A 14,798-nucleotide genomic window follows, 5' to 3' on the forward strand; every position below is an offset into this window, starting at 1 on the left:
TTTGTTTACTCAAGCCTACCCTGACTAGATTCTATGTTACTACTTCGCAGTCATAATTATCTTTTCTCTCCCTCTCTCCTTTCACCGAGCCCCACACGAATTTATGGAGATACTAGAGATCCTGATCCTGAAGTTAATAATCATCCAACGTCTAATGTCCTTTACACATTCCTCAACTTTACTAAGCTGCTGTGTGTCCTCTGGCTTCGCTGAAACATACAGCTGTGTATCATCAGCATAACAGCGGAAGATCATTCTATGTTTATGAATAATTTGACCTAGAGGGAGCATATATAAATAAAAAGCAGTGGGCCTAAAACAGAACCCTGCGGAACTCCAAATTTAACCTCGGTATTTACATCCATTTACATCTACGAACTGATAACGATCGGTCAGATAAGACCTGAGCCAGGAGAGGACTGTTCCCTTAATGCAACAACATTTTCTAGTCTATCAGGGAGAATAGTGTGATCTATAGTATCAAAAGCTGCACTAAGGTCGAGTAACACAAGCAGCGAGACACAACCCTGATCAGAGGTCAGTAGAAGGTCATTTACTACTTTAACTAACGCTGTCTCTGTGCTATGATGAGGTCTAAATCCTGACTGATGCATTTCATGAATGTTGTTCCTGTGTAAGTACGAGCAGAGCTGCTGTGTACAACCGTCTCTAAGATCTTGGAGGTGAAGGGGAGATTTGATATCGGTCTATAGCTGGACAGTTGAGAGGGGTCGAGGTCAGGTTTTTAATGAGGGGTTTAATCACTGCTAGTTTAAATGAACAACTTTTCAATCACACACTGATTTTAGTTCCCGATGATACACTAGTGCCTGTTTCACCAAGGAAATCATTATCTAAGGCTAAGTAACAACAGCTTTATTCCTAATCTATACATGTTAGCTAGCAAGATACAAAATTTTATATATATATATATATATATATATATATATATATAGATAGATAGATAGATAGATAGATAGATAGATAGATAGATATAAATATCTGAAGACTAATAATATAAAATATAATAATAGGATAAAAAATCAAAACACTGTACATTTTAATTCTATATTAATTCTTTATTATGTTAAATAATTTTTCTGTCTCCCTTTCACTCATTATATCTTTTAAAAAATAAAATTTCAAAAACTCCAGAAAACTATTAAACACTTTGGAGTGTCTCATTTGAATATTCAAATCTGTAAGAGCTGAGTGGTCGAGACTGGAGCAGAGATGAAGCGGAGGATAAAGGGGAGGACTGATTAAGTTAATGTACACTGTTTAAGGAGCAGATCTCATCCTGCATGGTACCGAGAGGAAACACCAAAAACAGGTGAGTAAACACTCTCCTACAATCTCAAATCTCACAAAGACACACCACTGAAGGAAATTACACATCAAGGTCCGCTTCAGCACTCAGTCATGCCCTCTCTCTCTCTCTCTCTCTCTCTCTCTCTCTCTTGTTCTACTGCACTGTGAGTAAATCAGTCTGCAGCAACAAAATTTAAAAAAAGAATAAGCTCCAAAGTTTCAAAATAAACACTTTAACACGTTTAAACTATTATTATCCTGGAGAAATGAAGCATGCCTTTTGCAGTATTCCATTCGTTTTTTCCAGTTAAAGTTGTGTCCAGGCTTCAGAAAGATTCCAGCCTCAGCGTTTCTCTGGGTCAAAGTGCCAGAAGCCCAGAAACAGATAAAACCACACCGAGGTGAGACACCGTGTTCAAGAGAATTCAATAAGAGACTTAAGTTTCATCAGGAAGGAAGAAAGGATTTTGATTGGAGCATATAACCCTTTACATGTGTCGTATCATGTGTAGGACAAAAAACCTGATCAAAGCAAAGCAGAAATAGCTTCTAGACAACGAGCTTACTCAGCGTCTTCTCGTGTAAATATTAAACTCTGTGAAATTCACTCACATGATGCTGGATTTCATCACACGCCATCAATTTAGCTTGTTAAACAGAACCTTTATATAAACAACGTCATGATTCCAGAGTCCTGTAGTAAATGTAGTACTGTTTGCTTTGAAGGCATGTTTCCGATGCTTTCATTTAAAGGCTAAATGTGAAGCTGTTTGTGCAGATGTTCACAGCAGACATCTGGACCTCCTGCAGTAAAACACTGGTTATGACGTGATTCAGGGCAACTGGTGGAGAAGATAAATAGTTTCTTCTGCTTTACTGAGGATCCACTAAAATAAGTTAAGCTTAAAGTATAATATTTAAATTATTTGAATTTATTACTAATATCTCCGTGTATAGAAGTATATAAAAATATTAATTTATTAATCATGATCACTGATATAAGGGTACATGAAAAAGGAAGAGTTTCTGTTAGCTTTATAAGAATAGAAAATAATATATTATAACACTGTATATTTCTTAGATAATTTATTTCTTATAGAAAGAAATCATCCTTGGTCATGGTACCACAAGCTAAACCTTTATGCATTTAATAAATACACTACAGTGGTCAAAAGTATGTGCACCCCCGAATATCACACCCATATGTGCTTGTTGAAAATCCCATTCCGCCTTTGCTGTTATAATGCGCTCCACTCTTCTGGGAAGGTTTCCCACTTGATTTTGGGGGGTGGCTGTGGGGATTTGGGGGTGTGGTTGTGGGGATTTTGGCGCGTGGCTGTGGGGATTTTGGGGCGTGGCTGTGGGGATTTTGGGGCGTGGCTGTGGGGATTTTGGGGCGTGGCTGTGGGGATTAGTGTTCATTCAGCTACGAGAGTGTTAGTGAGGTTGAGGTCAGGCGCTGATGGTGATGTAAGTTCAGTTCATCCCAAAGGTGATGAGTCAGTGGGGTTGAGGTCAGGGATCTGTTCAGGACACTCGAGTTCTTCTACCTTGATTTGTGCCCCGGGGCATCATCATGCTGGAACAGTGTTTGGGTTCCTCTTAGTTCCAGTGAAGGGAAACTGTAACGCTACAGCGTACAGAGACGCTCTACACAACCGTGTGCTTTAAATTTGTGGTAATAGTTTGGGAAAGAAACACATATGGGTGTGATGGTCAGGGGTGCACATACTTTTGGCCTTCTAGTGTACATTTCTTTCTATCAAGAACGCAGACAAAAAGAAGCAGGGATAGTGAGTAGTCATGAAGAAAAAAGTAGTTCCATTTTTCTATGTTTCTATGTATAATATCACCCGATCTGTCCATTTTAAAATCACTGATGGACTGATTAACAGATTGTTTGAGTTCCAGGTGAGGACGAAGATTCAGAAGATGCTGGCTGAGTGTTATAATTAAGAAAATAGGACTTGTGTAAGAAAATAAAGAGGTCCTACATCTGATTCCTGCAGAACTCTGTAGTAGGATTGATGTGATCTGCTGGTTTAAGCTCTCATGGTGTTCCCTTGCAAAGGGAACTGAACGCTGTGGGAAACGCCCTCACACGTGACAGGTATATGCAAGCATGTGTAACATCATGCCTATTTATTGGCCTGCCATGATCAGGTGATTAAGCGTGTTGTGTGATATAAAAACAGCACCTGTGAACCGTGCCGTCAGCCTTATTATCTTCAGCGAGACTGCATGTCTGTCGTTTGTGTAATGCTCACAAAAATACTCTTTATTTCCTCTCTATCTTTTAAAAAAAAAAAAAGAAAATCTCAGGTCATGGGGATCTCGTATGGATCTGGAAGAGGAGCTGGAGATGAATTCTGCTCTATCTCTTGCTCTGTCTTCCGGGTCCGGCTCTCTGCCGGATTTTGGGTCTCGTGTCGTGACTCCTTCCGCTGTGGAAAGCCAAAAAAAACCCAACCCCCTCTGACACCGAGGAGGCAGAAGTGGGTGCCATTGCACCAAAAACAGAGAGCAGCTCTCAAGCATATAAAGAGCTATTTGAAGTGATTACTAAGGCAGTGAATATAAATCTCCCACGCAGAGAGCCAGAGGGACTGGACGACCACAGTTGCAGGCTGCTAGTATGCCTGATCTGAGAATGATCATAAAGGCCGAGCAGACAAAGAAGGAGCAGTTCTGAGGGACCGCAGTGGGACGTATCAGGGGATGTGAGGTTGTTAGGTCAATTAGCACCCAATACTACTGTAGGGCCTCTCCTAGCCAAGGCTGTCCCAAGTTTGCAGTGCTCTCTAGTCAGCGAGCTGTCAAAGGGCAACGAAAATCTGATGCTTTCCCTCCAATAGAATGTGGAAAAGTTAACGCTACTAAAAGACCATCTAGCAGCGTAGAAACTACTGCCAAATGTGTCTCATGGGTTCAGAGCTGTCTCTGTTGCCCCTTCCTGCCTTGACTTTGCCCCTGGATTAGCCAAGGCCTTCCTGTATCCTAGGCCAGATCATATTCCTAAAGTGCCCATATCTGCTGCCCACCCTGTGGTGTTGTAGGCGTTCTGCCCTCGTCTGTTCCTCACACTGCAACACGAGAAATTGCACCTGCTGTGTCCAGTAAGGGCTCTTTGTACTTACGTCCACCGCTCCGGCCAGTGGCGTAAGTCGGAGCAGCTGCTGGTCTGCTTTTGCGGAGACAGTAGAGGTGATCCTGTGTCAAAGCAGCGCATCTCTAATTGGATAGTGGAAGCCCTCTCTATTGTTTATGAGGCACGCGGTCTCGCTACGCCTCTGGGCATAAGGGCTCATTCCACTTGGGGGCTCGCCTCCTTGAAGGCTTTGTCCAAAGGGGTATCCTTACAGGATGTGTGTGCTGTGGCAGGCTGGTCTACGCCGCACACATTCATTAGATTTTACATCCTGGAAATACATTCCACCCCGGGCTCGAGTGTCTTGCAGTGACCCTCGGGCTCGGGTCTTTTTGAACAGGCCGTACCCTCGGTATGACGCAGTGGGTATTCTCGTTCCCTTTGAAAGGGAACGTCTGGGTTACGCATGTAACCCTGTTCCCTGAAAAGGGAACGAGATGCTGTGTAGCTTTGTCATACTGGGTCATGCCTGTGAATTGCGTCTTCGCTTCAGATAATAGAGGATGATGGTGCGGTTCACAGGTGCCGTTTTTATATCACGTGATGCACTTAATTGTCATTTCACCTGATCAAGGCAGGCCTACAAATAGGCATGATGTTACACAAGCTTCAGATACCGGTCACACGCGAGGGCGCTTCCCACAGCGTGAAGCTCATGCAACATCTCGTTCCCTTCTTAGAGAACAGGGTTACATGCGTAATCCAGAATTTTTTCGGGATTGATTAACGTATTTAATTTTTCAGCTCAGGATGAAGTTCGAGAACATTCTGGATGAGGCCGATGGCTTTGGACGTTACCAGATTTTGCTCTTTACGTTGATGGTGCTCCCACGCATCACCCTCCCGGGTCACTTCCTGCTGAATAACTTTATCGCTGCAACACCGTCTCATCACTGCAACATCAGCTCTCTGGACTCTCGTGGAGTTTTTGAGACGCTGACCCAGGACGAGAGACTGACTATCAGCATTCCTAAACAGGATGATGGAACCTTCACTTCCTGTCACATGTTCGTACAACCTCAGTTTAATCTTCTGACAAATGCATCTAACACTACAGAACTTCCTGTGGTTCCGTGTCAGAGTGGATGGGTGTACGACTCCAGCACGTTCAAGTCCACTTTGGTCTCACAGGTAATGTGTGGAATTTTCTGAGTGAGATCAGTAATATGGGAAAATGTCCTTCATGTGTTTGCTTCTCTTCAGTTTGATCTAGTGTGTAATACAAAGGGACTAACTAAAGCCCTGGCCACTGTGTTCTTCATTGGCGTCATGTTCGGGGCTGTATTCTTTGGCGTTCTTTCTGACAAGTAAGGCAAATTTGATTTGAGACATTACTAAAAACACGTTCAATTTCTGACTCATGCTTTGAACCTCTAAACGTTCTTTCAGTAGAACAAAATCAGAATAATTTAATTCCTGTTTCTTGCTACATGATGCAAGCTGCAAAGCAGCTGAAGTGGACATGAGAGGAGCTAACACTTTTGCTTCCGATCAATAATTTCATGTTCTATGTGTTCAGGTACGGCCGTAAGACCATACTGCTGGTTTCCTACATCTCGGCCATCATCTTCAGCATAGCTTCGGCTGTCTCGACCAGTTTCATCATGTTCGCAGCGTTCCGCTTCCTGACGGGATTCAGCCTGTCTGGAATCAGCACCGTGGCCATTGTTCTCAGTGAGTCCACATCTCTCTGGTTCTTACAATAACTCCTACATCATGGAGACGGGACTCATACAGTCTGGTCTGAGGAATTTTATTAGATTCACTGAATGAAAACCCCCTTTCTGTGGCATCTTAACTTTATTTACCAAAGCAGAAATCCAGACTTTTATGTGGTTGTAGTCTTATATGGAAGCTCCTCAGACAGTCTCAAGATGATACTGGGAAAAAAACATTCCTAACAGGAATCTACCTACTGCAGGAGTGTCCAATCTTATCTAGTAAGGGTTGGTGTGGGTGCGGGTTTTCATTCCAACCGAGCAGAAGCCACACCTGAGTCTATTGAAAGCCAAACTCAACTGATTAAACAGGGGGAATCAGGTGTGGCTCCTGCTGGATTGGAATGAAAACCTGCACCCACACCGGCCCTTGGCGGATAAGATCAGACACCCCTGGCCTACTGGTTTTCATGAATCATTAAAATGATCGGTTACTGGTGGAAACCATTAAGCCAGTTTCCATTAGAAAGTATGTTTACTGGGGATGTAGATTTCCATATAAGGCAGCTCACTCTTATGAACCTTGACTGATCGTCTTCACATTGTATAATTATTCATTATTTAATTGTTATTAATTATTACTGTGGTTTCATCTACGGATTCCTCTGTCAAGTTTTAATCACTTTTATTTATTTCAGTTAGAAAGCGATTCCAAAACAAATGCATAAATTAGCATAAATAAGGCTAGCTGTTCATCAGGACAAAAGTAATGGCACCTTATAAGGAGAGGAAGTGCTAACGTGTCTTTGATAGCCGACGCTCTGCAATGGCCGAGCTGTATTATTGGAGGCACTCTTTCACTGTTTAGTCATCATTTGGACATTTTCATCTCTCTCTCTGAGCCTTGCATTAAATGACGTTTTGCTGATGCGTGTGTAAGACTGGACAGGTATGATTAGAATACAGATTTCATACACACTTATAAATGTGGAGTTCAGTAGAGTTTTAAACTGTGTCTTATTACTCATTACACTATATCTCTGACTCTGTTGTACAACATCACACTGTCTCTGCAGTAATATTAAACATGCTGGTTAAAGAGTGAAGAATCAGAGAAACACTAGATGTCTGCCCCACGCTGACCTTCACTGTGACTGTTACTGTGTCACACTTTTAAAGGAAAAAAACACTTTATTACACAACAACATTAATGTTGTTCGGTTAGGTTAAACTTTATTGTCATTGTCCGAGTACAGAGACAATGATATGCAGTTAGCATCCAACCAGTTGTGCAAATGGTAAATAAGTTATATGAAATAAATAAGGTTATTGTACGATAAGTTAAGATAACAGTGTACAGGTAAAGGTAAACAGAATGATCTATACCACTGATGAAAATGGCAAGTAGGCTAAATGCAATAAATAGGAACTGTGGTGCAATAAGTTGAGATGAACAGTATACAGATTAGGGATGCACTGATACCACTTTTTTTTTAGACCAAGTACACGTACAAGTACTTACATTTGGGTACTTGCCGATACCAAGCACCGATATGAGTACTTCACACTTTTCGGAATGCCCCACATATGAAGCATGTCATCAAACACACCTGCTATGGCTTGGCCAGTGTGCGAACCCCTAAACTGCATTGCTTGTAAAACGACTCTCTGGGGAGTAAAATCCTCATCAATCCACTGTGCTGTTAAACTTGAGACATTGGGCCGACACCGCTAGTCCAAATATCAGTGGTGAAGCTGAAGGCCGAAATGTCCTGCAACAGGTTCCTGATGTGTTTTTTCACCAAGTCATGCAGCTTTGGTAATGCGGTGTCTGTAATGTGGTGATGGCTGGGAACGTCATACTTCGGCTCAGGTACACCAAGAAGACGACGAAATCCTGTATTATCTACAGCTGACAATAGTTGGTCATCGAGAGCAATGAACTGGTAACTGTTATTTTTACTGCCGTGGGTTGTCTCTGGACATTTTCTCTCGCTTCTCCAGCATTTGGTGCAAAGTTGGTTGTTGCTGTTTCCCACTGCTAACATTAGCAAACTCTTTGCACTCGGCGTTATGTTTGTTCTTCAGATGTTTAATCAAATTGCTTGTGTTAATTGAGCTATTTTTTACCCCTCCTCTTGACAGTTTAGCAGAGCAGAGTTTGCAGTCTGCTTTACTTTTATCATCATCACTTATCTTAAAATATTTCCAAATTGCTGACATCGCTCCTCTTCCGGCTACCTGCTCAACTGACGAGAGGTTAGGCTATGTCATGTTGTCATAAAGTGGTATCGGTGCAGTTGTATCGGGGTAGTTTTACAAGTACAAGTACGAGTACATGAGTACACCGGAGTACTGGTATCGGTGCGTCCCTAATTCAGATAAACAGCATGATGCATGCAATATGATACAGTAGGTACATGGATTACAGTAAATGTAGATGTACAAATAGCAATAATGTGCAAATAACTGCCTGATATAAATAAGAGTAGTATGGCAGAGAATTGCAGTAATGTGCAAGTACTTACAAATAATTACAGAAAATAGCGGTAAAGTATGATACAGTATGGTGTTGTGTGGTGTTTAATGCCGATGTGTAGTGATTAGGTGGAGGCTGGTGGTTAATGCATAGAAGCTGAGTTCAGCATTAGAACAGCTGAAGGGAAAAAGCTCGTTTTGTGCAACAACACAGACTTCTGCAGCGTTTTCCTGAAGGGAGACGTACAAACAGTCTGTGATGGGGAGGGGAGGTGTCCTTGATACTTGTCGTACTTACACAGGAACAACATTCATGAAATGCATCAGTCAGGATTTAGACCTCATCATAGCACAGAGACAGCGTTAGTTAAAGTAGTAAATGACCTTCTACTGACCTCTGATCAGGGTTGTGTCTCGATGCTTGTGTTACTCGACCTTAGTGCAGCTTTTGATACTATAGATCACACTATTCTCCTTGATAGATTAGAAAATGTTGTTGTATTAAGGGAACAGTCCTCTCCTGTCTCAGGTCTTATCTGACCGATCGTTATCAGTTCGTAGATGTAAATGGTGACGTCTCCACACATACCGAGGTTAAATTTGGTGTTCTACAGGGTTCTGTTTTAGGCCCACTGCTCTTTACTTTATATATGCTACCTCTAGGTCAAATTATTCGTAAACATGGAATTATCCTCCACTGTTATGCTGATGATACACAGCTGTGTGTTTCAGCGAAGCCAGAGGACAGACAGCAGCTTAGTAAAGTTGAGGAATGTGTAAAGGACATTAGACGTTGGATGATTATTAACTTCCTCTTACTTAATTCTGATAAGACAGAAGAACTTGTACTAGGACCACGTGTGGCTAGAAGTAATCTTTCTGATCTCACAGTAACTCTGGATGTTCTTTCTGTGTCATCATGTGCAGCAGTTAAAGATCTTGGAGTGATTATTGACTCCAGTCTATCATCTGATGCTCATGTAGATAATATTACTAGGATAGCCTTCTTTCATCTCAGAAATATTTCGCGCAAAAATTTGCGCATCAAATCTGGTGCAGCGGGGGACTTCATGGATGAGGAGATAGCAAGACAGCTTGATGTCCTCTTATTCCCTTACACAGATCACTCAGTGTACATGCTGTAGATGGTTCACCTCCTACAAAAGGGAAAATAATCGTATGCACTATTCCTCTTCAGAATCGCACTCAGCTCACCACATCTCACAACCTCTCCATTTCCTGGAAGGAAAGGGAGATTACCATTTAGGGATGAAATTGTTTTAACAATTGTCTGTGCCTCCCTACACAAGAGTTCTGATGTCAAGGATATTGTCAAGATTCCTGACCCATGCCATGACTTAGCAGAGGTTTTCAATAAAGACAAAGCAGCCAAATTATCCCCACAAGGATCATGAAATCGCACTATTGACCTCCTGCTCAGAGACAAAAGCCATGGAGGGGCATGTATACACCCTGGAGCTAGGGCACATTTGACCATTAACCTCACCTGCTATTGCTGGATTCGCCTTTGTGGAGAAAAACGATTGTGGCCTTCAGTCATGCCTTGATTACAGGGGCCTGGACTGTCTTGATACAATACAGGTACCCAGTCCTACCTGCAGGCCTTGGACAGGTAAAAGGAGAGAAAACCTTCACAAAATTAGACTTGCTTAGTGCATACATCTTATTCATGAAGGTGATGAATGGAAGATTGCTTTCACAACTACATCTGAACAACTATTTAGTCCTATGGTTTGGTAAATGCTCCTTCAGTGTTCTTTCGTGGTAAACATCCATCAAGTTTCTTGGTTGTATTGTGGATCAGAGAGGAGTGAAGAGGGATAAAACTAGTGAAGGCTGTGACATCCTGGCTACAACCACATTCAATTAAACAGCTACAAATCTTCCTGTGCTTTCTCAATTCCTATCAGAGATTTATCAGAGGATTCGGCTCCATTAAAGCTCCTTTAACGTCACCTCTAAAAAGTTCTGGTGGTGCTTCCTGTTTAAAGATTCCATGTTGCCCTTGATTACACATCTCCCTTGGTATCATCACAGATCTTGCAATCACTAGAGGTAACATAACCATTCCTGTGATCATTGATCACTTTTTTCAACTGCCATCTAATCCCCCTAATCTACCCTTCATCCAATCATGGAGGCTGCAGGAGTCATCCTCAGCAACGTCTTCAGACCTCGAGCCTATTACCGCCTGTACTGGGAAGGCCATGGTCCTGAAGAGAGGTCATGGGTTCCCGCTGAAGACTCTCTTATCACACACTTCCTCAGAGAACACACTGACTTCCCTTTTGTTTTGACCCTTGCCATGTTTCTGGATTAATTTTTGGAGTTTGCCCCTCTGGTTTCTGCTTATTGGATATTTTCTGTATGATCTTTGGACAGTTTTTTATTTTGATGTTGGATTGTGGCATATTGTTTATAAGAAACTTCTGGTGCACGGATCCTCACACAGCCATTACTGTTCTTGCTATGCCTTTGGCGCTATGCCTGTGTCTTTGGAGTTGCTGTATCTCATTGCACTGCAGCTTTGTACCTAAGAGGACATTTCCCGAGTCCTGATTGTTAGATTCTTTTACCTGCATTAGCTTTTAGATTACTAACAAGCATTATAACCATAACATTCTGAATATTTTATTCGTTGTTTTGTGTTGTAGCGATCGAGTGGGTGGACATCGAGCATCGCACCGTTATCGGTGTGTGTAGCAGCGTCGTCTGGACCGTGGGTAATTGCCTTCTTGCGGGTGTTGCCTACCTGATCACTGACTGGAGGATACTGATACTTACGGTCTCCTCCCCCCTTGTGATTGCCGTGGCAACCTGGTGGTGAGACATCAAACATATATCACTTAAATACACCATGAGTAACAGCTCATATTAATCATGATTTAAAATGTCAATATGCAACACCATGCCAAAATATTTTAACAAGTAAATAAGTGTTTGAAAAGTTTTTTTATTTTACCCCTTCATCAGTGACTGTGTGAGATACGCTGTGAGATACGATGCGCGATACGATGCGCGATACGCTGCGAGATACGCGGTGAGATACGATGCGAGATACGCTGCGCGATACGCGGTGAGATACGCGGTGAGATACGCGGTGAGATACGCTGCGCGATACGATGCGAGATACGCTGCGAGATACGCGGTGAGATACGATGCGAGATACGCTGCGCGATACGCGGTGAGATACGCGGTGAGATACGCGGTGAGATACGATGCGAGATACGCTGCGCGATACTATGCGAGATACGCGGCGAGATACGCGGCGAGATACTATGCGAGATACTATGCGAGATACACTGCGAGATACGCGGTGAGATACGCGGTGAGATACGATGCGAGATACGCGGCGAGATACGCGGCGAGATACGCGGCGAGATACGCTGCGAGATACGCTGCGAGATACGCGGTGAGATACGATGCGAGATACGCTGCGAGATACGCGGTGAGATACGATGCGAGATACGCTGCGAGATACGCGGTGAGATACGCTGTGTGATACGATGCGAGATACGATGCGAGATACGCGGTGAGATACGATGCGAGATACGATGCGAGATACGCTGCGAGATACGTGGTGAGATACGATGCGAGATACGCTGCGAGATACGCTGCGTGATACGATGCGAGATACGCGGTGAGATACGCGGTGAGATACGCTGCACGTTACGTTGCGAGGTACGTTGCGAGGTACGTTGTGCGACATGTTGTGCGATACGTTGTGTTGTGTGTTTTTCTGCTAGGATGATCCCAGAGTCGGCTCGCTGGCTGATAGTGAATGGAAAGACAGGTGAGGCGTATAAATACCTGCAGAAGTGCGCTAGTGTTAATAGAAGATCAGAATTCACCTCCACAATCAGACGTCAGGTGTGTACACATTATTTACTCACCGTACAGATGTTTATAGTTTTTTAAGTCCTCAGTCATTAGTTATTAAATCACTCTAATCTGTGTACAGATGTTGCGTCTGGATTTTCTGCAGTGTTTTTGCACTGAAGTGTGTTTAAGTGATGAATATTTTGTGATTAACTGTAATACCACCTTCATGTGTTTAACTTCACCACCTGTAACTACATCATCGTCCACTCACCATCTTCATTTAATAATATAATGATATACATCTGATCTCAGATCTTTCTCTCTCTCTCCATCTGTCTCTCTCTCTCTATCACCCTCTCTCTCTCTCTCTCTCTCTCTCTCTCTCATATAAAACCCTTTCTCTTTCTCTATCTCTCTTTCTGTCTCTCTCTCTTTCTCTCTCTCTCTCTCTCCTGTTGCATGCTGGGAGTGGGTTGAGAGTAGTGTTGGGTGAGATCTGAGCTGTGTGAATTCACCTAGTCTTAATCACAGTTTTCTTTTTTTTCCTTTTTTGTTGCACGGTTTGTTAAGTTTGATTTAGATTCAGTTTGATTATTGTTGTGGATATTGCGCGAGGAGATGGTGTCTCATGAGGAGACACCGTCGTTGTCCTTGTGCAATGGCTTGAGGTGTGTGCCAGAGGGCGTCACAGTGGAAGATGTGCTCATTTCGACTGGCGAGGAAGTCGGACATGAGAATATGGTGTCCGCTTCTCGTCGTAGTGGTGTTCTTAAAAGATCAAAACCTTGTTAATTGTTTAATCGAGAATGGTCTTGTTATAAACGAAAACTTTGTTCAGGTTACCCCATTACATGCTCCAACAGCGAAAATCCCGGTATCGAACGTTCCGCCGTTTATTCCGGATGACGCGTTGGAACGGGAATTAGTACGGATTTGAAAAGTTGCTGTGTTTTCAGAACAGTTACGCTCGCTGTAAACACTCATCTCTGAAACACGTCAAGTCTTTCAGAAGACAGGTGTTTATGCTTCTAGACGCCCCCAGTGGACCTGAAGGTGAATCTCATGATATGTCCATTAAAGATCCTTCTTTGCATACAGTAGAGGAAATTAATGGCTTTTTGATGAGATGTTTGGAAAACAAGTCACATCAAAGATTTTTTCTCTGATGTTGAAAAATTCGAGCGGTCAGCTGCGTTTCTTCAAAAGACGGTGAGTCTTGATCAATTGAGTGAAAAACGTTTTTGTTTACAGGCATTAGAAAATGTAGAAAGGTGGATAAAGAGAAGAGGCTAAAAGCATTCCTATAAGTGATTAGCTTTGCATCACGTGGGGTCTTTTTTCTACTGTTTTCTTCTGCTGTTGTCTTTTCTCTATCCTTCCTAAACCTACATATGGATCTTCTGAGGGTGGGTCCATCAAATATTAATGGAGGGAGGGGATCGGAATAAACAAGCTTTAGTGTCTGAAACAATAAAAAGCTACATGTTATTTTATTGCAAGGAACCCATAGTGATCTGGATAATGAAGCAGAGTGGGGGATGTGGGGGAAAGGTCAGCGTAGACTTAGCCATGGTACAAATCTGAGCGCTGGGATTGCTCTCCTTTTTTCTCCAGGTTTAAGAAGTATTGAAAAAACACAAGAGTTTATAAAAGGTCATCTTGTTCTTATTAAAACTATTATTGAAGGGACTATATTTTATTTTATAAATGTTTATGCACCGAATGCGGGACATGAACGACTACATATTTTTTGTATAACTAAAAATATACTAATGTTTTAAAAACAAGGTTTTACTGATGGAAACATCATTACTGCTGGAGATTGGAACTGTACAGAATGAGCCAGTAACAATGAAGAGCCTCGTATATTTTCCTCCAACCATTTGTCAAGAAGCTGAACATTTAGATGTGTGGAGAATCGAGCATCCAGTAGAAAAACAATATACATGGGTTCAAATTTCTGACAATAGAGTTAGTGCTGCTCGATTAGATAGAATCCACGTTTAAATGATTTAATAAAGGCTTATTGATTGTTGCATTTCTCCTAGAGGTTTTTCTGATCACCACCTGGTTTTTATTTCAGTAAATATAGCACAGTTTCCAAGAAAATCCTATTTTAAATTGTTGCAAGATTCTTTTTTACCCAAACATTTTGGAATTATTGGAAGAGAAAAAAAAAATATTTCGAAAATTTAAAACAGTGGTGGGAGGTTGGTAAAACTCAAATAAAACTATGCTGTCAACAGTATACGGGATATTGTACTACACTCAAACAGAAACCATTCAAGAGAAATAGAGGGAAGAGAGAGAGGCAGAAATGCTAAAAGACATGGCTCAGCCTTTATCAACAACTTACAACA

At 42.2% G+C, this 14,798-nt stretch overlaps 1 protein-coding gene across 4 annotated transcripts in view; it reads left to right on the forward strand.

Annotated features, from left to right (window-relative positions):
• Nucleotides 1-1,310: 1,310 nt before the first annotated feature.
• The window catches only part of LOC108269812 (solute carrier family 22 member 7), an 18,984-nt gene continuing 5,496 nt past the window's right edge, over nt 1,311-14,798 (forward strand). For 2 of the 4 annotated variants that reach the window (XR_008397003.1, XM_017475852.3), the window contains exons 1-7: nt 1,311-1,333; nt 1,619-1,712; nt 5,204-5,590; nt 5,663-5,766; nt 5,979-6,133; nt 11,271-11,439; nt 12,363-12,486. Coding sequence is in view for 3 of the 4 variants with exons in the window: in XM_017475852.3 (XP_017331341.1) it covers nt 5,210-5,590; nt 5,663-5,766; nt 5,979-6,133; nt 11,271-11,439; nt 12,363-12,486 (933 nt within the window). In the remaining variant the exon portion in view is untranslated. The remainder of the gene's footprint in view (nt 1,334-1,618; nt 1,713-5,203; nt 5,591-5,662; nt 5,767-5,978; nt 6,134-11,270; nt 11,440-12,362; nt 12,487-14,798) is intronic. The other 2 variants (XM_017475855.3, XM_017475851.3) reach the window with 2 other exon arrangements.

The sequence above is a fragment of the Ictalurus punctatus genome, chromosome 9 (assembly GCF_001660625.3).
Source record: "Ictalurus punctatus breed USDA103 chromosome 9, Coco_2.0, whole genome shotgun sequence".
NCBI lineage: Eukaryota > Metazoa > Chordata > Actinopteri > Siluriformes > Ictaluridae > Ictalurus > Ictalurus punctatus.